This window comes from Typopeltis vanoorti, chromosome 9, assembly GCF_054136105.1.
Source record: "Typopeltis vanoorti isolate ZY-2024b chromosome 9, IOZ_Tvanoo_1.0, whole genome shotgun sequence".
Classification (NCBI taxonomy): domain Eukaryota; kingdom Metazoa; phylum Arthropoda; class Arachnida; order Uropygi; family Thelyphonidae; genus Typopeltis; species Typopeltis vanoorti.
The window spans coordinates 119,582,014-119,607,554 of NC_143557.1; the positions used below are offsets into that span (position 1 = coordinate 119,582,014).

Genomic DNA, 25,541 nt, shown 5'->3' on the forward strand with positions numbered 1-25,541 from the left:
TGGTGAGTAAAGGATGCTGATGTACTTGTCTCTACATTCAATGTAGTTCATTCCTGTTCTTTTAATTCACAAGTCATTGCATCATCACCATGAGTATTGTTTCTTGTTTCTTGATTATTTGTTGCGGAACTGTACATTGATGTGGATGGTGGTTGTGGTATTATAAAATCTCTAATAGACCTGCATCGCTTAGCTGATTCCTACCTTTCTGCTTCTTGTCGTCTTTGTGTTTCAGTGATCTAGATTTATGCTTTTTCTTTTCCATGCTGGTAGGAGTAATATTCCTGAAATTAAAAATATTCCACGTTGGGAAAAATGAACATCTACAATTACGCTGCAAGAATACATCAGTGGAAATATGCTTTATAGATGCATCTATTATTAACAATCACAGTAATTTTAACTGTAGAGTAAACAAAAGATATCATTATTTATTGAACTTGCATTATGCATATATATTATTATTTGAGACTGCAGCTTAAATATATTTACAATCTAGTATTTTTATACTAATTTTATACAATGAAAGAAAATACATTATACTTAAATTAAAGGGCATAGGGCCACAGTATATAAAAAATATTAATTAAATACATACCTTTTATAAAATACATATGTACGAGGTGAAGAGCTGACGAAGCACTCAAACTGAGACTGACGCAACAAAAAATATTTGCTGTCTTTGCAATGTATGCAATAGCTCGATACAAAGTTGACTCTGGCTGCACGTCACGATCCCAGGCTGGAATTCCCACCTAAACTTCATTGTGCAGTCACAATATTAAAGATCTGAGCCTATATAACGTATGCATCGGCCTTACATAACCCGAATCAGAATTATTTATTATATTAAATATAGAGTATCCTCGAAAAATGATTTCATTAAAAATTTTTATTGAAACAGTAATACAACATAAATTTTAGTCACATACAGTAATAATATTGGAACTTCTGTTATATTTTCAAGCTACTAAAAGGTCATTAACATTTTTAACATATTGTCTAATGTTTAAGGGAACCACTTGCCATCGGACTAGCTGACACCCTGGCCAGTCTGCCACTGGTCATCATCCACATGCTGTTCTATCTATCTTCCCTGAAAATGCAATACTCCTTACATTTTTATCCTTAAAACTATACCATCCTCTGTTGAGCAATCATTGATAATGCTCATAATTTTTGGGTAAGTAGAACTAACCAATACTAAAATCTCCCTTGCCATTATTCTTGATGAATACAGTATCAAATAATATATCTTGTATAATGTATCAAGTAATGTATCTACAGTATCTTGTATAATGTATCAAGTAATGTATCTACAGTATCTTGTAACGAATGTCCAGTTAAAAATTCAGGACACAGGAAATTGCATTCAGCATTTTTTAGTCATTTCCATTTGGACACCATTCACTCACCTCAAAGATAGCAGTACACATATACATGCATATCTCTCCAAATTTTACACTTCTATTGTAGTTTCTCACTGAACAGTGCTTTCTCTGGACAACAATACTTTCTGTTATTACCAAGACAAGTTACAAAAAGGACACCATTTCTAGGACATTTTTTAATATTACATAGACTTACCATTGGTGCCTGCATATAGAGCACATAACCAACCATCAATCTGTGACAGGTTGCATTAGAAATAGTCTGCCATTTTTCTTATCTAGAATATCTTTTATATAGCCATTAATATTGAACTCCATGAGCAATTTCTCATCTTTGACTCCATGAAGATCTATTAATAATAATAATAATAGTTTAATTCAGTTAATATCAGAGATATGTGCCAATTAATCAATTACAATATGACACTGTGGTCATTAAATCAAGTCCTTGTATATCCAGTTTGTAACCAGCAACATTATCCTGTTTGACAGAATTGCATCATTGCAAGTAATCTAGGATGTCACGGTATAATATTATTATAATTTTATTATAGTTGTTAATATCATAGACTCAACCTCCAAGGAACCACACTCTCATGCAAAAAAATATTGCCAAACTCTGTTTTAAATCCATTCACAGGTTCCATGCTCACCACACTCTCAGGCAATGCATTCCACTCACCAACCAATCTCCATGTAAAGAACCTGCTACTCATTCCCTTGCCTCCCTCTATCCTATAACAAAATCACTTCCACATTAATCTGGTAACAACCTCTACCAACTTATATGCCCCAATATTCCACATTCCACTGACCCAACACCGACTTAGTGAATCGTCTCTGAACTCTCTCTCTCTCTCTCTCTCCCTAAGATATCCTCATTCCATTTAAAACCAAGAGACCAGATCTGTGCACAGTAATTCTCATGTGGCCTGATCAAGGCCTACAACCGCTTTGCTTGTGCATGACAGGATCCTCTTCAGTATTGCCATAATCTATTGTGATGTCCTTGCGATTTTAGCAATTTGACCCCTAAACTTGAAGTCTCTGCCCGCCATTACTCCTAGGTCTTTCAGCTCTTCCACTTCCTTCAGAATTTCCCCATTAATTGTATACTCTGCATCCCAACCCATCCTCACTCAACAAATTTCAAGAACTTACCATTCGCAACATTAAACCGACAGCTCCAATCACTTGCTCACTCACACAGTCCATAGATCCTCCTGTAAGGCTACAACATCTCCTCTGCTTCACATAGTTCTTCCTGACTTCACATCATTGGCAAACAGCTGCATATCTCCAGTTCAACCTGTCTTAATACAATTATCATACAAGTTAAACAATAATGACTCCAAAACAGAACCCCTGCAGCACTCCACTAGTGACATTTCTTTTAGGATACCCTACCCTATACACAACCTGCTAATACCTGACAGCCAATCAGCTATCCAACTCACCAATCTTCTCTGTTTCAATTTAGTTTATCAGCTTTTCATGTGGCATTCTGTCAAAGGCCTTTGAAAGCTCAAGTGTATCACTGTTTATGCATCTCTCTCTCTCTCTCTTGTCCAGCGAATTCACTACTTTGTTGTAGTACATAAGAAGATTACTAGAACATGACCTCCACTTATCAAACCCTTGCTGACCATAATTTTTTGATCATCATTTGGCACAAACTTTATATATAGTTTTGTCATAGAGTCTCCATAGCTCAGTTGGTTTCTACAATGCTCTCTGGCTGGGTTTGAATCCCATCTAGCACACAAAGAACCATTATCAGGGCTTTTCAATTGAACATTCACATATATAAGGATGGTAGGGTTTTTCTTCCCAGAAACTGGGGATTCACCTGACAACCAGGCAAACTGCCAGGAGAACATATGCAATTTACAGACAAAAATGCATTACAACCAATAGTATTATATTGGTTTTGTAAGATGGTGCTGCACCTGCCCATATGGACCTCGTAATTATATCATCATATGCTAAGTAATTAACTAATTAATAGGTTGGTCAGATTGCATCAGTTGGTATGTATTTCTATACAATTGAGAGAACCAATGGAAACAAATTAAGGTTGAGAAATAAGAAAAACCAAGGTGCCATGTTGAATGATTAATAGAGTATTTATAAGGAACCTGGTAAAAATATTTGAACTATAAATGATGAGACATTAATAAAAGATTCTAAAAGAATTAGACATTAGTAAAAGTTTTAAATCAGCTGAAAAGGTTTTTAAGCTAATTTAAATTAGAACCTATTCCCATTTAAATTTAAAATATTTCATTAAAATATTATAGTGTCTGATGATTTTGAAGCCTATTTTAAATGGACTTTTTCTAATAATATGATCATGAATTACATATATATTATATTATACATAATAATCAGGAATTACTTATATGCAAAGAATTTGTAATTATTATTATTATTGTTTTATTACGTGAGACCTCCAGGGACTCATCATGGGAGAGCATACCACACCACTCCACATAACTCACCATCTTCACTACTTAATAATTATACATTAATAATTATTGTTCATTTGAGGCTCATAAAATTCTGAATGTTAACTTTTAATTGACGATCTCCTGAATTGTAGTATCCAAATCTGGCTGCATTATGGACTAGGTGACTTACCACAATTCAGAGCTTTTATTTAATGATCAATCAGCATTCATCTTTTAAAGAAAACTATTTATTTATTTTTGAGTATGTATCTACTCAAATAAATAAATAAAACAAAATAAACAGACATTTTATTTATTACAGGATAGTAGTATGATAAGAAAATCATAATCATATTCTCACAGAAAAAGAAAAAAGTATATTTTATTAGCCCATACATTATGAAATACATGTATGAAATGAATTTGATTATACTAACCTTTGAAGACCAAATTCTTTAGCATTTCATTAATCCAGAAAAAGATGCCTGGTATATGAGAGATACCAGGAATTACTAGAAGAGTGAAGTCCCATGTTGTTCTTCTCTGCTTATTCTGCATTTATTCTTCAAGAGTTTTGATTAAATGAAATCAAGGTCCGTTAATGACTATAAATGGAAACAACTACTGATTTAAGTAAATAACAAACTAACTACCCTGCTGGCCATAATGAATTTTCTGCCATGCAAAACATGGATGTGAAATGTACCACTGAAATCGAAATATCATTGATACTAAGTTGAGATGGTTGATTTATTTCATCCACCATGGTAATTGGGTGGTTAAAATGATCAATTTAACATTTCTGACTTCACATTAAAAGGCATATTTACCTCAACATATACAGAAAATACAAGCTGAACTGAATATGACAGAGCACTATGATAGACTGCAATCACACTGAAACAAATAAAATGTTATGGAAGGAATAGAAAACCACAGGCAAAGAATGGCTAGGATTAAAAAGACACAATCAGAATGTGAATGGAAATTTGTTGAGGGCTAAAATAAATCCCCAAAAGTTCTTTCACAGGGAGTAAAAGGAGAAATGATTATGGATGATTATGATAGCAATGTGACAACAGTAGGAGAACTAGTTACTGAGTGATTACTTTGCCAGGATATAGTATCCAATACAATGATTGATATGAGAGGAAGAAATGCAGGAGTACAGGTAAATAAAGTGGAGGATATTGCAAAATCTGAATATTAATACAGCAATGGAATTTCTGTCTTGCATAACAAAAAAAGTACAAGAGAACTGGCAATGCCTGCAAGACAATTCTGTTATATAGACACCAAGACAGAAGTAACAAATTATATAGACCAGTCAACAATGTCTTTGGAGTGGTGATTAAGGTATTGGAATAATTGGTGAAGGCTCAAATTCAGGAATGAGTGGATAGCAAAATGGAAAGATCTTGCCATAGTACAGCAATTTACCTGGTTTCTATAATAAAATGACAGGTGAGTTGATAAGTGAAATGACTGCACCATATTACCATGAAAGTTTGATAGAAATCTCTATATTTGAGCATATGGAGAACAATATAAAGGAAGCAACATGGATAAGATGGTTAATAGAGAAATTCAGAGTAATATGGTAGGTGAAGCAAAATCTATGAGATGGTACATGGAAAGTGTTGTGATTGGCTCTCTGCTGTATATAATTTATATGTATTTTTATCAGAGAACTGGCAATCATATGCAGTCATATTGCATATGATTAGAAAGGGAATATCCAGTTGTTTGCTCATGATAATGTTAAGTTATACAGGGCAATATAAAATGTAAAATGAAGTTAATATGGAGATCCTGCAGGATTTGAATAGATTGAGAGTTTAAGCATAAAATGATAGTTACCAGTTGTGTTGTAAAATGCAGGTTTATGCATTTTGGACTGAGAATTACAGACAACATATCACTGATGAGGTTAAGGATTTGAAATAATGGTAGTGAATAGCAAGTTGTAGTTTCGGAAAATATTGCAGAAGTAAAAATAGTACAAAAGATAATATGGACATTGAAAAACACTGACAGGTAAGGATAAAGAAATTCTTGTCCCTCTTTAGGTCTTCATATGACTATATGTGGGCTACTATGTACAAGAATATATATATATATATAGCACATTGGTGCTCTGGTTGGGATGCTTATTGTGGGTATATAAATCAGAAAAAGGGATTCAAAATTAAGTGATCAAGATGTTAATAGATCTGTTACAGGATAGTAGGTAGTATAGAAATAATAATACTTGCTATGAGAACAGAATGAAGATTTGTCAGTAGTAAAATTTAGTTAATAGGCAGAAAGGATAACAGAAACAAATTATTAAAGGAATTTTATAGGAGAAATGAAAATTTTCAAAAGTTAAAAGAACAAGGGGATCATCAACACAACTAAGTAACACTGGTTGCAAGATAAAAGAACAAGGGGATCATCAACACAACTAAAGTAACACTGGTTGCAAGATATAGGGACAAGTTTTCTGCTTGTAGAGTGGTGAATGGGAAAAGTGGTTGGCAGAGTTATGAAAGGCATTGTGATTAATGGTTAGTGTGTTTCCTGCAATGAGGCTTGGGACCCTGTGGAGTTGTCCAGATAATAACATGCTTATTAGCCTGATTGCTCATGATAAAAAAAAAAAAAAAAAGATTAAGAAACTTGAAGCTTTTTTCCTTTTTGAGGTTTGAAAAAAGGTTATTTCTGTTTTAAAATGATAGTTACCAGTTGTGTTGTAAAATGCAGGTTTATTAGTACAACACTAGGTAACTGTAATTGGCAATCATTACTTCAGAGGGAGTTTTCCCAGAAATAATATACATTACTTCAGAGGTTTTAATTTCTTGGGTTGTCAGGGACTTGTAGGAATAGGTCCAAAGTTATATGTTGATGTAATTAACATATCATTATTAATCATTTTCTAAATCAGAATCCTTATATGCTTTGAATAGCTCTCCATTTGATTTCTGATGGTAATCCTTACATCCTAGAAATGATCACTATTTTTTTTTGAGAGACATTGATGTTAAAATTAGAGTTGGTAAAACCAGATAACATCTTTTAACAGAGCAGCCATCAAATGGATAATACAATTTTATCTCTAGTATTAGTATAATAGTGAAGAAGCTGATCATAAAAAAAAAGCTTATGCATGGGTTAAAGCCACTTAAAATATTGCCTGCAGCAACGTTTTTTTTTTTTTTAATTCAATGTTTTATTAATATAATTTAGCTCAATTTTTTTACTGGTAACATTTCCTGATTACCGATTTAAAAAAAAAAAAAAAAACAGGATGCAGTATTATCTTAGGGATATGCTAATTAAAAAAAAAATTTAATCTTCAGAGCCTCTATATCTTACTTCAGTATTAATGATATCTTTTGGTTGGAAATACCTGGACTTTGAGGCCGGCTAACTCATTGGAGTTAGCCAGCCTCATGGCAGATCTGGTACTGTGAATTCATATTAGGTATTATTTCCAAAAACTGTACAAAAGATTCTTGTAACTGAATGACTTTTGTCTGCAAAAGATTCATTAATAACCACTTTGGCCTACCTGATTCAATACCATCAAATTACTGTCTTAATCTTGGTCACATATATTATACACAGTAAGAGAGAGATTTGTATTACAGAATATTCAGGCAATGCTTTAGCTATCCCTGCAGTCTCTGATTTTAGTTATTTATATTTATAACAAAGTTAATTTTGTACACATGTATAAAATGATATTTTTTTGTACTGTAGATTCACGAGTGATGTTTTTTTATTAATATATATTTTCAGTCCTTTGTATATTGATTAGAAGTTTCTAATAAGCATGTAATGCAATTAAATTTTGGATTGGATTTTTTTTGAATTTCACTCAGTTGCTTAAGCTAGGTACAAATAAGCTTGTAATGCAATTAAATTTTGGATTGGATTTTTTTTTGAATTTCACTCAGTTGCTTAAGCTAGGTACAAAAACTGATTCCTGTTAGCAAAGAAACAGTATTCGAGCACACTTATTCTACAAGTTGGTTTTCCTGGCTCGGGTAGATAAAATATTTGCATTTTATACACATATGTATTTTGTAGTCTAACTGAGAAATGAGTTTATATAAAAACTATTTAATTTGATCTGGGAGACAAGATATTTGTCTTAATTTGAAAATGTAAGTCAAAAATAAACCAGTGCTTTTTAAGCAACCAAAGTTTTAAACTTAAATAGTAATATGTAGCATATTTAATTTATTAAAGACCACAATATTTCAATATACACTTTTTATTTTCCCTTATTTAAAGAGTTCCACAGAACTGCTAAACATTGAGATCAAATATACAAAAAATGTTCAACCTCACTGCCACTTTATGTTTTGAAAGACCAAACTGAAACACCTAGAACAAATTTTTCCATATACATACGGCAAACTTCAGACAGGATATAGGCTTTGTATATAATAAAAGCTCCTTCAAATATAAACATCTGAATGTTTTATTTTTAATTTTTTTTTCCAGTTAGTGCTGAACACTGACCAACTGAAAACAGAAGTAAAAACATTCTAATAATCAGTACTTTATAATGTGGAAATGCTTTTACATGCTATTAAAAAATTGCACCATATTTAATATACATACTGAAATGAATGTTTTAAATTTCCTTTTGAAACAAACAACTGCAAAAGGTCAACAGATTTCCAACTATAATTATTATTCAGATGAATTCATATTCAAAATCATGCTCCATAATAAAAATAACATTTAACACAGTTCAACAAATACTTAACAAATACCACTCACTTTTTGTTTTTTTAAAAAAAAGAAAAAAAAACACAGGGAACAACTTAATTCATCAACATGGTAATTGTGTGCGTTTTTATATACTTTGCCATACTGACTTTAAAAGCAACTTGTGTAGCATGCCTTTCGGTGCTAATTTTGTTTACGATTTCCAACAGGTACATAACACATTACAAATAATTTAGTTCTGTTTGTTATTAATGAAGTAAACAAAAACATAATTATTAAAATCTGGCTGTTACACACTTTTACTACAATTGGCATATCTTAACTGCCATATGCGATTTACATTAAATGCTACTGAATAATGTATTAAGAATGTACACACATTTTTTTTCCTTTTTTAAATTAAAATTAATGCCATCATTTATACTGATGTTTTAAATAACAATATTATTTAATATACCTTACACCTTCGAATCATCCAAATACTCTACGATGACAATTTTCAGTGGCCTTAGGCGATCCCAACACCAAGAAATCAATATACTGCATACTTCGCTAGTAACACATCTAGATATTAGTTTGCTAATCAGTTACCGAGTGTTTCATTAAAAATGAAAAATCTGAGTGCGTTTTACTGAAAAATAAAGAGGTCCAAGATTAAATTGCTTAAATTTAGTTAATAAGAAACGACTACAGCTCAAATGAAAAACATAATAAAATTGGGATGCTTGTAAGTTTTACATATTTCTAGTATGCCGTTTCAAATTGCTCAAGAAATTATTCCAAAACATGAAATTTATTACTAACATAGCAACAACGGTAGTAAAATTAGCATAAAGAAAAGTTTAATCGTAGGTACAAGTAATTATAGGGATACCGAAAGGACATTAGGTTCATTGCGAAAATTATTTTTTACGGCGTAAATACAATATTTCTCTGTTTATACATCACTAAAATGCTGTTTATTGATAAAAACTGCTCGAAACATAAAACAAAATGCGAAAAAAAAAAAAAATAAAGAAGACCACATTTACAAAATCCTACAATTATATTTTTTTCCCTCCGTCCGTGACTATTTTATTGTGGGACAAAATTTGTGTCTAATATTAAGATGTTGCGTTCAACAAAAGTAGAGGAACAGCTGGATTTTAATTATAGTTTGATGAAGTCCAAGTTGCTAATGATGAAGACTAGACGGGGGGTGCATGACAAGCTAATTGTGCAAATTTCGAAAATGTTATTTCACTACAAATATCAACTATTTTTTCCTTCCTCTTCTGGGCATTTACTTTACTGCTACATAAAAATGGTTTTTAATTTAATTGTGTTATCCTATTTATAGAACTTTATGCGGTTAACTACAGAAACTGGAGGAGAGATGCCACCGCTGTTCTTTTGAAAACTGAACAAGGCGTCGCACATGTATCTTTCGTATACTAGACCTAATGACACAGGATAATCTTTATAAGTTGAAAAGGATATTATATAGATAAACATTTTTTTTTTTTTTTTTTTTTTTAGGATATAACAACACTGTTCCTAGTACTTCGGAAATTCATATCCACTCATATAGCTAGTATACGATCCGGTTCAAATGTAGTTATAACCACGTCATCTTTATCATGTATAAAGATTACTGGAGCTCCTGATATACAGTCTGCATAAATGATATTACCTAGAATACCTATGTTATATATGCAAACATATAATCATTAATTTATCTCTCCAATAAGAGTATTATTGAATCGAATCAAAATAAATTTCCAAGTTCTTATCGTGATAAAATAAAATTGCTATTTATTACCGTTACATTTTTAGTTGCACTTTCCAAATTAAAAAAATGGCATATTTGAATATTTAAAAATAACAAAAAATTAAATAACTCAATTGTATAGCCCAAAAACATCTGAAACATATTCGAGATCAAAAATTATGTCAAGCAAATGCACAAATAAAATAATCTCCTGCAAAGTTAAGTGATATTCACAAATAAATAACCACGATGACGAAAAAAAAAATGAATGGCAACAATGAGAACAGCATAAATACTGGTTAAGACAGGAATTTATACTGAACTTAAGGCTATACACAGCTATTAGGCATTCAAGAATTTCTTCTTAAAATTTAACGTACAAATTATAGAAGTGAGGAAATTCAACAAAGAAACCTTCATAATCCCGATTACATAAAAGATGCCTTACAGCGACTAAAATCAATGTTTTTTTTTGTTTGTTTTGTTTTTTTCTCCTAGAATCAACCACAATTCTTCAAGAATAATCCTCTTAATTTTGCTGTAGTTGCCCAAGGCATAGCTGATCCGCCTAGTTTACTTCCGGTAGTGGAGTAACAAAGGCAGTTTCACAAGTGCAAGCTGCGGCTGAAGCATAACAACAGAAATGTCCGGTATGTTGGAAATGGTTGACGACGCACAATGTTTATAAACATTATGGTTCGCTTGTGCTTATGCTGCACCAGCAAGGCATGCTCAGGAATGCAGCTATAATGGAGATCGAAAAAGGAAAAAAATAGAAATAAAAATGGCAGCCTGAGTAATTAAATGATAAAATTCACAGTATCTCATGATGGACACTTATCACATACACCACACATTTCCGAACATGCATTCAACAGGCTCATTTTCTTACCCAGATGACACAAGTATTCTTAAATGTCAAAAGCATACATCGTAGAAGTACGATTACCGTCGTTCTGGTCTTCATATTCATAAAAGTCCGGTTTTTTCAACCTACCGGTGCTATGCAATCCTAACTGTATCCTCTTTACTGCCTCCTTAATGAGACTGCCTTCTCTAAGAAGTTCTTGTAGCATCTCATATGGATCGTCCGTTCTTTCAGTCTTTTTCGGAGATTTCACTTTTACACAGCAATATTTACAAGTTTCGGAGGAATGTTCCAGAGAAGTTGCCTTATCACAAGGTGACTTACTAAATGCGCGAACAGGGATACTGTATGGTGATGTCCGCCTTTGTTTTGAACACATTACTTGGCACGGGCGAGATTTAAGCTGCAAATTGTGCTTAATGGCAGCTACTAAATCTTCAACATCTGATGCAAATAAATCACTTGGAGATGACTGCTTGGTCTCATTTACAACACAGTAATCTTCTTTACTTGGCATACTGAGCAAGTTTGTAGAAATCCCTGAGTGAATAAAGTTTGGTACCCTACACATACGGCCACACAACAACAAAGACACGCCGTCACACATACACCACCACAACAGGCCACAACTAGACTTCGCTTTGTTTTGTTTTGATACGAAGCTTGTTCACAGCATAACCCTCTCCTAGAAAAAGTAGTTCCGTGATTAGTATTCTTAGTAAGCAAAATATACTTAGACAGCGCATTTTATTGACTTACAGAGAATATATATAATCATTTTTCTTATTATATTAATAACATTTATCAATATTATGCTTATATAGATTTTCGTATTACCGGTGTAACATGACTACGAAAATAGTCCACAAAGGGGAATTTACGCATGCGCCTGCTATAAACGAGGTAAACGACCGACAAGTGAGTACGGTCAAATGTAGATCGATGTGCTTGAATGCGATGCTATGTGTCAGTTATTTAGTTGTTACCATATATAATTCCTAGAAAAATTTGCTTCTGTGAGTTGCCTAGTTATTCTCAGGTTACTATAGCTGTTATGTTCAGCAGTCTTAATGGCTATTTATGAAGGTTTAAACAAAAATAAATAAGTTTAAACTCAGTTACCGAAGCAAGCAATGCTCAATAATTGTTTCCCTACTAAAAAATTAAACAACGTTCGAAGCCTTAAAAAAATAGTTATTTACTAAATTAATTCTGAGTGTATTTCATTATTAAAAACTTAAAATATTTGAGTAGCAATTTCGATTAAATTCTAAAAGGTTGAAGCTGCATAAATTTTATAAAGATAACAAAGCTTTGTTTAAAACAATATAAAAATTCCGAAAGAATGTCTCGAAATCTTTCATGTATACGTATTATTATTATTATTATTATTATTATTATTATTATTATTATTACACTGGCACCTCCATGGAGCCTAAGACTAATCTTGGAAGTTGTGCTCTTCACTAAACAGCTTATTCATACACATCATATTTACACTTTAAAACAATTGGAACAATCTTCAAGAATAATTCTAATTATAGTTTCAGGAATCTTATTAATGCGTAATAATATACAAAATGGTAGGTTTAATGAGGCAGTTTAACTAGTTGTTGATATCTGTTGAAAGATGTTTTTTTTTTCAGATATGTATACTTTTTTTTAGCTGTAGACAAATAGGTAACGAATTTCTCTTTGGAATTTGAATAATCTAAATTATAACGATATTTTCGTTATTCAGTCTTGAACAATGGACGAATTAATTAATTTAAAGATCATCTGAACAGCTTGCATCCAATATAAAATTCACTCTTGAAGTGGAAGATCACAAAAAATTGCCGTTTCTTGATATCCTTGTCGAAATAAACGAAGAAGAAAGGAGATTTTCCTTTTCGGTATACACAGAAAACCTACCACACCGGGATGATTTTTAAATGCCGCTTCACACCATCATCCATTACAATAAATAAGCATGACTAAAAACTACGAGACAAAGCATACAATTTATATCCAGCACGTAATTAAAAGGAATGAAGAACTACACTATCTGAGAGAGAACCTGGCACTCAATGGTTATGAACCCAAGACAATCAGCAACATTCTTAATACTTCTCCTGCAGCTCCTTAAATTAAACAAGATTTTAAGAATGCAATCACGCTACGTTACATCAAGAATGTTACAGACACGTTGCTTCGTGAGTACAATATCAAGTTTTTTTATTTATTTATTTATTTTTATTATTATCTTTGCATAAAATCTCCAGATTACCCACCAAAACTTCCACATCATCCCATGAAAAGCCAAACGTTTATGAGATTCATTGCTCATGTCGCATTTGCTATGTAGGCCAGACAGGAAGGTCGGGGGAGATCCACATGTTTGAAGACGTAAAATACATCGAAAAAAGAAGACAGTATAAATCAGGCTTGGCATCCCACACAACTACCACAGGCCATCAAGTGGTTTGGCAACGACAAATGTCGATCACAATTATTTTACGAGAAAGTTCAAGGAAGCCTCGCATATGCTTAGGATCCCCACACAATGTAACAAAAATCAAGACTTAATCCTACACCAAGTTTGGTCTGCTTTCATTAAAAGTCTAACTGCCACAGAACGTGACAGCAACAATTAGCAGTGTTCTAACACGCATACAGAAATTAATTTAACGTTTTAATTCTGGTTACTTATTTATATGTACTAATTATGAAGTTATGAAAACATCTAATATGTGTAATTAATTGTTTCTGGTTTTTGTTGTGTATAACTTTTTGCTAGTACCCCTGACTTGTAGGGTTATAGCCTAAACGAGTGCTGAAAAGTAAAATAATGTACTGTATATGTAAATACACGGAATTTTTATTGTCCGAGGCTCATAACATATTATTATATACGATGTCTCCATGGAATCAAAAGACTCATCATGGGAGACCAGCCGTCATTCGCACAATAACTATCAATCTGTCCTTAAATCCGTTGACAGGAAAAGCAGTCAACCACTTCTGGCACACACATCTAGCCATTCACAACCCTCCAAGCAAAAAATCTAGTCCTAACACTCTTATTAACCACACTTTTACACAATTTCCAGGGATGGCCATTCATTCTCTGGCCTCCTTTATTGTATACCAAAAAAAAAAAAAAAAAAAGAAAGAAAGAAAGAAAGAAGTCATCAGTATCAATCCTATTAAACCTCTTTAATAACTTATCTGTTTTTATCATATCTCCTCTCTTATGCATATCAGCTAATTTTTGGAGCCAACAGACTTTCAGTCTATCCTCATAAGAAACATTCCACAGACCCGCCATAATCTTTGTCACTTGCCTCTGGATCCTCTCCACCACTTCATCATCATCATCATCATCAAAGAATCCAGGCGACCAGATCTGTGCACAGTAGTCTAGATGTGACCTTATTAATGCCTTATAAAGTGGAACAATCGTTTCCTTTTCCCTATCCCTTCTTGTCAGTGTGTTCTTCAACAACCCTATAATCTGATACGTTGTTTTGGCCACTTTTGCAATATGCCCCCTAAATTTAAGTTCTCTGTTCACAATAATCCCCAACTCCCTTGCCTCGTTAACTTCTTGGTTTAGTTTCATTAATACAGTATACAGCATGCGATCTCATCCTCGCAAAGTACATCACCTTGCACTTAGTCACGTTAAACTGCAGCCATTTAACTTTGTCTATACCGCCAGCATGTTTAAGTCATCCTGCAAGATATCTACATTACCTTTATTAACTATCGCTCTGCCCAGTTTTGTATCATCAGCAAACAACTGGATATTTCTTGTCAAATTATTCCAGTTTCATTAATGTATAAATTAAACAACAGAGGACTAAGTACTGAACCTTGAGTTACACCACTAGTCATCTGCCTTCTCCTGGACTCAACTACTTAATAAACCATTCTTTGATATCTGTCCATCAGCCATCCTCTAATCCAAATCCAGCTTCAGATCCATTCCCATTTGCTTCAATTTATGCAACAGAATTCATGTGTAATCCTGTCAAATGCCTTTGTGAAGTCCAGCAGTATCACCGAGTAAGGATTTCCTTTATCCAACTCCACTGTTACTTTATTATAGAAAGTAAGTAAGCTACCAAGGCAAGACCTACCCCTCACAAAACCATGTTGCCCCTTATAAAGTATCATATTTCTGACCACCACTCCTGATATGCTAATTGGCCTATAATTTTCTACTTTCTTGAAGTCTCCTTTATGCATTGAAATTATTTTCCCCTCTTTCCAGTCTATTTGAACCTTATCAGAACTGAGGCTTAAATTAAACAGCTTGGTCAGTGGAAGTGCTAATTCCGTTGCACATTCTCGTAACACATGGGCCAATATGCCATCTAGCCCAATGGCAGTGTTTGCATTAAGGTTCTGCAATACACTAAGCATCTCTATTTCTCCTATCTCTAGACTCCTATCAGTCAGTGACACATCCAGCATTGCAATATCACAATCAAGATGGTACACCTTTGCAAAATGATCACGTAGTGACTTAACTATTTGATTTGCTTCTATTAATTCTCTACCATCAAGTTTTTAAATCAGTGTGATATCACTGTTGTGGTGGTGAAAATTTTCCAAAGGTCTAAGAGTTCGCATGCAGAAATGGGTTGACAGAGAATCTATACTTTGCAATGAATAAGGGGGATTACTAAGGGAAGGTCATGTTTGTGCGACTTACTCACATTTTCTAATGTTCAGTTACTCAAGGAGAAATGGATTCATCATGATACTTTTGGACTTTAAAGCTTTTGACAAGATACAGCATGGAAGCTTGTTGCATAAATTGGAGAATATGGGATTTGATTATAAAGTAATTAGCATAGATAAAAGGATGGCTGAGTGACAGATATCAAAAACGCGGTGTATGGGAGATGTCAGTCTGTAAGATTTAAGGTGACTAGAAGTAAATCACAGGGATCAGTCCTTGGTCCACTGTTATTTAATCTGTACATTAATAACATTGGAAAAGATTTGACAGGTGATATGCAGTTTCTCGCTGATAATGCCAAGTAGTCAGAGAAATCAGGAATGCGGCTGATGTGCTGAGTACTTGCATAATGACTTAGGCTGGAATGACCATGTGAAAATGATTGTCTATTCAATGTTAGTAAATGGAATGTAAAGTTATGCCTTTTGGTATAATGAAGTATCGATGGTGGGATTATGTTGGTAGAAACTGATCAGGCTAGGGATCATGGAATTTTAGTAGATAGGAAGTTGAAGTTCAAGGTCCATATAGCATAGACTGTAAATACAACTCGAACTCTGGCATATAAGGAAATACAAGGTCTTGATACATCCATGCTTGATTTTTGTGCTCAGGTCTATTCCCTGGTTTCCGTGGTAATGCTGATACAGTAGAGAGAATGTTTAAAGATGATATCGGGATTGTGGAAGCAAATTAGGAAGGCAGATTGAGAATTTGTGGACTGAGGATACTAGAGAAGAGGGGTGATATGATTGAGAATTACAAAGTTGTAAAAGAGACATACATGATACCAGTAGATGAAAATTTTCATTTTATGGAAGGTTAGTACAGGACGAGAGAGCATCCATGGAAGCTGAGAATGAATGCCACTAAGAAGGGAGGGGGCTACATTTTTCTCTCATAGAGTGGTGGGTGAGTGATTGTAATGGATGTAGTGAATGCAGGTAATGTGAATGAATTCAAAAAAGGTATGATAGCTGGTGCGTGTGATATGTAGCGTTACACTTGATACGTTTCTGATTCTCTGTATGTTTGTCTCAATAATAATAATAATAATAATAATCACTAGTTTAAGTTAAGGGATATTACATCCCATATTGTTTCTTAGCCGAATAAGAAACTCAAAAGAGTTTCATGCCGAATATAGAAATTATATAAAGTTCGGCGATTCCAAGCGTAAGCAAATACCTGGATAGCAGCAACTGACCCTTAAGGTAGTGCAAGCTGAGGCAACTCATAGAAAAGGTGGAGCAAGTTCCGATCACTAATGTAGAACAGTAATACAGCTCCTAGGAGCTAAGTTCACATTATGGGTAAATATCAAGAATAGTGATCGGACCTTGCTCCACCTTTGCTATGAGTTGCCTCAGCTTGCACTACCTTAAGGGTCAGTTGCTGCTATCCAGGTATTTGCTTTCGCTTGGAATCGCCGAACTTTATATAATTTCTATATTCGGCGTGAAACTCTTTTGAGTTTCTTATTCGGCTAAGAAACAATATGGGATGTAATATCCCTTAACTTAAACTAGTTATATGTCGCCGAATTGAAGCCTTTGGCTCTTCATATATTTAGTAATAATAATCACTTTGTTTTATGCAGGCGTGAAGTCGTGGAAAACTCTTTTGACTCCAAGCCAAACAGCCATTCTTCTCCTATCCCATCCTTAAGAGTATACAACATGGCGGTTTTCAGTTGGCTCCAACATCATGGAGACAGAAATTTCCTTTGCTCTTTTTTTTTTTTTTTTCATTTATGTTAATCTCGCCGACGAGAATTTATTTGCAAACCTATAGTATAATTGTACCGTGGATGAGCTAATGGTTTTTTTCTATTTTTTTATTAGTTATATATATTTTTTGCATTTTAAATTTATTTTACATAGTCCGGAAGTCCTGCTGTAAAGATCAAACACTTTTTTCCAGCCATTTCAAGTCTCCAATAAGCAAGGCAGTAGTCTCACAACGGAAAATTAAATTAATCTCCCATCTGAAGCAAACATTCCTCTCCACATCGGGATTCAAACCCACGACCTGTTAGTCTTAGAGCTGGTACGCTGACCACTCGGCCAACTAGGCAGACTTTACTAGAAAAAGCTATAAAACATTTATTCTGCAGACTTCTTTATAGATATTATATTGTATGGACCGAAGTTAGTAAAGCTTTAGGTTTTTAAGTCCATCCAACAATTTTTATTTTATTTTTCATTAGGCCCACCCACGAGAGCTTATAAGATCTATGACACGAGGCAGTGGCTGATGGTATGTAGATGGTAAAAAGAAGAAAGGGATTTGTTGATGTGTTACTGAAAACTAGATGGCTGCCTGGACAAGATTTGAGTAGTGCGTTGTGTAGGGATAAGGACACTGCGGTAGCCATGATCTGCAGTGAAATGGATGAAATTCTCTGCTCCCTATTCTTAATCTTCTCTATTCTCTAGGTAGTCAACACTCCATTATTGTATATTCTAATTTCGATTTACTTTAAATAACGATCCTATATGGAAGTAGTACGGTTTTTCATTCCCGAAAAAAGCAACTGGTAAGAAAAACACCTCTAACAGATGTAATACATTTCCCCACTCACAGCTTTGATTGCTTCGTCCATAATTCCAAACAACGAACTCAACCCATTTATAAACAGTAAAGCAAAGAATATACACATACCGGTCACTGAATTAGAAACCTTTATGCTGATGTATGTAAACGTCACTGAAGCAAAATACTATTTTGCTTAAGTGACTTGGTCACATGCATGCTTCACCGCATGTCTTAGTCAACTGCTTAAGAATGCCGCTGGTCAGTAATCGTCAATAGTGTCGATCACGATAGGAAAAACAAAGATCTTTCGGAGTTCGATAAAGGACTTATTGTTGTTGCCGGTTTAGCTGAAGCCACGATTTTGAAAAAAAAAAAAAAAAAAACCAGCAGAGCTAACTGTTTTCTCAAAAGGTGAGAAAATATCTGAGGTGTTTAATCAGCGGAAAAATAACCCACATTTCTTGTCTAAGAGACGTAACTGTATTCCTAAGCCAGTCTGTCAGGAACGAGATCGCTGTTGTCAGAGACAGCTTGTACGGACAAACAGAATTTCACGTGTGCAGCAATTGATCGAAGCATTTAATGAAGGCTTTCTCGACCCATATCTCACTAAACTATGCTGAGAGAATTGAAGAGGGTGGGTACTGGCAGTTACATGCCTATACAGAAACGACGGATTTCGGTATAGGAACGTTCGGAACTAGAAGACTAGCAAAAAGTCATGTGGTTCGACGAGTCATGTTACACCTTGTTCTGAGCCGACGTTAGGCAGAGATTTGGCGAAAGCCCCAGGAAGCAATGAACACAATTCGCCTTATAAACACAACTCAAAGTTCTGGAGGTGATGTCATGGTGTAAGACATATTTTGTTGGTATGGAACGTGTCCTCTGATACTGAAAGGTCGGATGTCCTCCACGGAATATCTGAACATTGTTGCCAATCAAGTCAATCCTGCAATGTTGACTTTTTTATCCAGCAAATGAAAGTTGTTTAATGGACGACAATGATACTGTCTATTGCGCAAGAATTGATTAGCAGTGTTCGAGAATGACAAAGACTTCCACTGCCTTCTCTGGCTATCATAAAGCCTGGATCTGAACCCCATTGAGAATGCATGGGACACGTTAGAAAAACAGATCGGGAGCAAAGCCATCTTCCCTATAATCTGGGCCAGTTAAAGGATTATCTGGTGAATGTCTGGTATGTTGTAGACGTAGATGCATTCCAACACATTGTGGAATGTATGCCAAACCGCAGATATGCTTAAATCGAACTAAAGGAGATCTAACACGGTATTAAATAAAAGTTTCTTATTCAGTGCTAGTATGTGTAGCATGTGGGAAAAAAGGAAACGTTCCAAAACCTCCAGATTCACTTCCCAACATGGGTGGGTGGCGATGTTAATTTCTACCTACAGTCTGAAAAATCACTCCTACTTTTCATGACAGGATTTCAACTTCTTCGATTACTACTCATATTAGTTTTATTCATTATGCCTTCTTAAATTCTTTTTCTTTCTGATATATCATGTCAGAAATATCATGTCTCTCTGCCTTCTATTCTTGATCTTTGGAAAGTCTCAATCTCCTAAAGCCACCAACTATTGTGAACTTTTGTTTTCTTTCTTTCCCCCTCCCCTTTTTTTTTAAGTTGATTTTCTTCAGTTTAACCTTCCTAAAAGCGAAATTGATTCACATGCCTTCTAGAATATCAAATAATTGTAACCACTCTCCAAGGATATTAGATATTTTCCTCGCTAATGACGCTGTCTTTTCTTTAAGTGTTAATTTCTTTCATGGACCAATAATGCATAAAAAATTTTCTCCAAGCATGCCAGTAATATCACTACAATTCTCAGGCCTCTCAATACTGAGGTAGTATTTTGTCCTGTACGGAAAGTTTCTAATTTTTCTTTATTTACCGACTTTCTAGATGTCTTCCGGATTTCTCGCTCTGGTAGTTTATCATATTTTGAGCGAAGATATGCTGTTCATCGTGAAGAACATAAAACGTATATCAAGTTTCATGAACCCGAACAATCTGATCGTATAGAAGATGTTCTTTCCTCTAAATATAGGACGCTTTGGAATAACATCAGAGAGTAGATGTCTTGTGAAATGGCTTTACAAAATAAGTTGAGAAATAGTACTCTTCTAATCTCTCACCTCTCTCTATTTTTTTTTAAATTTAAATTTTATTTTATTTTTAAGAATTAACTGACCGTTGTTACTATACTAAAGCTGTGGCATAGTACGGTACTATACTAAAAAAAAAAAAAAAAACATTTTGTCAATTTGGTTGAATTTTTCTATTATGCATGCAAAGTTCTTGTCACAGTCCCATTGAACACTGCTGAGATGTTCTAAAGACTATGCCACGTGATATCAAAAAGGCTAAATTAGCTATTGTTCTGAAATAAGAGTTATACGATTTCTAGTACAGTTATACACGCCATGTAGTAGCCATACTAAATGTTGCTTCTCTCTCTGCTGATGCCAATATATGTCGAATAATAATGTATAAGGGTATATTTTTCTAATATTAATATTTATGACTATTACTCAAGTGTTTATCAAGCGAAATGTAAAATGAGTCACTTTTAGCAGAAATGCAACGATGATTCATTGTTGTTGAATATCTGGTTTTCCAGTAAATGTCATGTCTAGCCGTGTACCATCTGTGAATGGAGATTGATTTTTTTAAGTACCCGTATTGCTCACTTCTAAGCCAATATACTGTTTTCTCGATACGTTTAGTTATTACACGAAACACGGAGGCTCAGAATTACATAAGAGAGTTTTGGATAGTCCAGCCGTTCGTTTATTTATGAAATATTCCAATTCATCGTTTCTTCAAAGTTAATGTTCGTTTTAGATATCCAAAACCATTACCATCACAAGAAAAAGATTACGTGGTACTTAGTCTAGAGCTTCGCTGTAGAAGTGATGGGGGGGGGGGGGAATACATTCAGTTTACTTTAGAATTGCTTCGAAAGCGCAAGATTACGTCATCTTTATACTGTATTTTATTATCGAAAGTCTTCTCTAGTCCCCCCCCCCCCTTCCTCTACCAGATTTTTGCTATAACCACTAACGCCATCTATTACAAATCAACACTTCTTACGTGTACAACGTACACTGTACATTGTTAGAAAAAAAAAAGAATAGAAAAACAGATAAACAAACTGCTATTTTCATACGAATCGAATACTTACAGGAAGTTGCCATCTCTAGTAGTACATATTTAGCGTTGCCCGTAAGTTATTTTTAAAAGTGTTTGGCTTACGACTTTCTCAAGGTTACACGACGACAGAGATAAAAGTATTCGAGGAAGTGTCCTCCGAAAGAAAGTCGACGTTTCGTGGACGCTCTGCCCTTCCCTCCCCATGTTAAAAAAAAAGTGAATGAGACTTAGGAGTTATTTTTAGATTTTATCTGGAGAAAAACAAATGCTGATGTTCGGAACAACATGAAGTAAATAAAATCTAGAATTTGTAATTTTGTCATTTGAACAGGAAGTAGGTAGTGCCCCCTATCCTGGACGATTCGTCCATCCATCCGCTGTTAATCACATAACAGCATCTCCAATAGGTGGAATTAATGAAATTTGGTATTTTAGAACGTCTATTGAATTTCGTTGAGCCATCTCAATTTTAGTTTAAATCTGATTTTCAGTGGAAAATTCAACAAAAAAGTTTTGAAGCAGTAATAAAATAAAAAATCAGAATAAATAAATAAATAAATAAATAAGGGGCAAGAAAGGGGGACAGCTCTAGGTTCTATTGCTGAAATGATGAATAGCAAATAACACGCATACATCATACATTTCTTTCCATACTTATTTTCTTTGTTTTATTTATATTTAAATATACACAAATTATTATTATTATTATTATTATCATTATGATGAGTCCTTGGACTCCCTGGAGGTGTTACGTAATCGCGGAAGGTCCCACTGTTACTCACACAGTTGATCATACCGCGCCTTAAATATGTTTGGTGTCCTCTCAATCTGTCTTCATACACAACATTCCAGAGGGAGGGGGGAGAACTTAGTCAATCGTCTCTGGACCTTTTCCAATCCATCTTCATCTTTTTGCAAACCAGTTGGCCAAATCTGTGCACAATAATCCATATGTGGCCTGATCAAAGTCTTATTCAAGGGAACCATAACATCCTTACTTCTATAAGTCAGTGCCCTCCGCATCATTCCCATTATCCGCTGTGCTGTCCTCACAATTTTATGAGAATTTTATCCAATATATCCCCGAAATTTTAGGTCCTTGTCCACAATCACTCCCAGATATCTCATCTCCTCTACCTCTTCCAAGATATTTCTACCGGTTGTGTACTCTAAATTCCATCTTTGCTTCTCAAATTTCAAAACCTTACACTTTGCAAGATTGAAGTGGTAAACCCACTCATTTGTCCATTCAGTCAGTCTATTGAAGTCTTCGCGCAAAGTCACACCATCCACTCTGTTCCTGATAGTGCAAACAACTGCATATCATCATTCAAATCTCTTCCAATATCATATAGATATAAATTAAACGGCAATGGACCCCTGGGGAATACCACTAGTAACTTTCCTCTTCTGTGATATCGCTCCTCCATAGACAACTCGCTGATACCTATCGGATAGCCAATCTCTAATACAGTGAACTAATTACTGTTTATCCCCATTCGTTCCCATTTAATTACCAGAATTTCAGGTGGCAATTTATCAAAGGCCCTTGCAAAATATAAAATACCACTATGTATGCCACACCCTTATCCAACGCATTTGTCACTTTATTATAATAAGTAGCAGATTGCTAACACACGATTTTCCTTTAACAAACCCATGCTGACCATCAAAGAGTATTTTGCTGTTTTCAATCCAGTTCTGAATTTTGGCCGTAACTAACTCTAATACTTGAACCACAATTCCAGACACACAAGCTGGCGTATAATTCAAAGCTCTAGTCTTATCACCTCCCTTATGAATCGGGATAATTTTACTCCCTTTCCACTCCTTTGGCACTTAGCCCACTGCAAAACTCAATGTTTAAAAGTTATGTAAAAAACTGTGTTAATTCCCCAGAATATTCTCTGAAAACAGGTGGCGAAATAGTATCAAGTTCCAGCAGTATTTACATCAAGTTTATTAAATTCTCCCATTGAATTCAAGTTCTGCGTAATGTCTCATTCATAAGACCCTTGTCAAGCGAGTCACTTTCCTCGCCTGCTCTTTGTACTTCTCATGCAACTGGTTGTTATACCACTCATCTTGTGCTTCTTCCATAATACCTTCTTCCAGATTGCATACCTTACCTTTTGATTCGTCCATTTCAAAACTGCTCTATTTACTCTCTTGACATATGGAATATATTCTGATATTGCCTCCACAAAATAGTTCTTGAGTAGTGTCCAAGCAGCATTGATATCCTTTCCAAGTTATTGCCGAAAGCTGTTTCCTGAGTTTTTCATAATTACGAGCCTTATAATTGGTCACTCTCCAACTGGTGGTAGATTTGACACCTCATTTATATCATCTGATGAGATGATCAAATCCAACACCCTTGATCCTCGTGTACCCTCTGTTACGTACTGCCTAAAAATTCGATATTTTTTTCCATTCCATTTTTTTGGTTCCAAATAAGCATAGGTTGAATATAATCAACATTTTAATATGTGTATGATGGAAAAAATAAATATTATTTTAGAAATATTGTAAAATCATACACAGGGTTGCCTATTTCTTTTTGGCAGCATTTTTGGCACCATAATTTTAAATCGCCAGAAAGAAAGAAAGAAAAAAAAACTATTATAGATTCGATTCATTAAGCCTACTCGAGGAACTTTATCCCAGGCCTTTTTCTGACTGGTTCCGAAACTAGTCGATCTCTGGCACAAGTAAGTAGATATTTTCTTTTTCTTTTCTTTTTTTTTCTCCCCTTCCGAAAAGTCCAGTATTTAATCTTACTTCTAAAATAATAATTATAATAAAAAAAAATTCGAACATAGAATGCAGAATATAGAATATCGAATACAGCATGAGGCGTGCACGCGCATTGCTGTATATGCATAACACTACTCACACATGCAGTCCTGTAATAATATTAACGATTGTTGCCGACAAACGTTGGTAGTTTTCTCGCTTGTTTTCTCTTCATTGAATGTTGTTTTTGAATGACTTAGTACATTATATTACTATTTGATTATATGAGTACTTAAAAATGAATATGGAAGTGTACTTTTAATACTGAGTTACAGAAAAAATTCTCTATTTTTTAGCAAGTCAAAAGTACTGTAGATCGTGATTTTTTTTTTTTTTTTTTTTTTTTAAATTTAAAATGCCATTCGCTGTGTGAACAACCATGGGATGGACTAAAGTTTAGATAATCCTGAAATGCTGTTCTAGATAGCAAACATGGACTTTTCAAGCTATTCAGACCTCCAATAAGTAAAATAATATCTCACTGTGCGATTAAATTCATCTTCCAATTGGATGGCAGAGTTGACTTCTTATATGTCTTAAAGAGGATAAGTAAATTATATCTGCTTTAACTCGTCCAGCAGATCCAATCCACAGTTTGGCCGATGTTTGACTATAATGTACAGAAACAACAACAACAACATCTCTGGATATATTATGTTGTCTTAGACGATTTACATCCATACAGAGAATTGAATAATGAACATTTTTCAGCCTGCTCGCTGGCTTTCTCCTTACTGCCTTTCGATGTATGATATTTCAGCTAGTTGATGGTAAAGCAACTGATTTTTCCAGTTAAGTGAAGAAGAAAACTGGAAATAGAGCACCTGTTGTCATGGCACCACAGTGACAGCCGATTTTCTAAATCGTTTCCACATTTACTTGGCAAGCGTGTAACGGAAAAAAAGAAATAATACAAATGAATAAATAAAGAAAGAAAAGTACTGTTTCAGGAACAGGAAGACAAAAATAGCACAACCATTGTTCTTCATCATCCATTATCGTCTGATTTTATCTGTTTCAATTTTCCATATACAATTCTTCATATTTCATCATTACCAAGCGTTCTTCCTATTCCAAGGGATGTTTTGGTCTGTTTTGTTTGTT

General features: G+C 34.3%; 1 protein-coding gene across 1 annotated transcript; it reads right to left on the bottom strand.

The window, feature by feature from the left end:
* Window positions 1-8,089: 8,089 nt before the first annotated feature.
* LOC150103471 (uncharacterized) lies at window positions 8,090-11,808 on the bottom strand. The gene has a single exon (XM_090397466.1). The coding sequence runs from the start codon at window positions 11,792-11,794 to the stop codon at window positions 11,231-11,233; it is 564 nt and encodes a 187-aa protein (XP_090253592.1). The 5' UTR covers window positions 11,795-11,808; the 3' UTR covers window positions 8,090-11,230.
* Window positions 11,809-25,541: the final 13,733 nt, after the last annotated feature.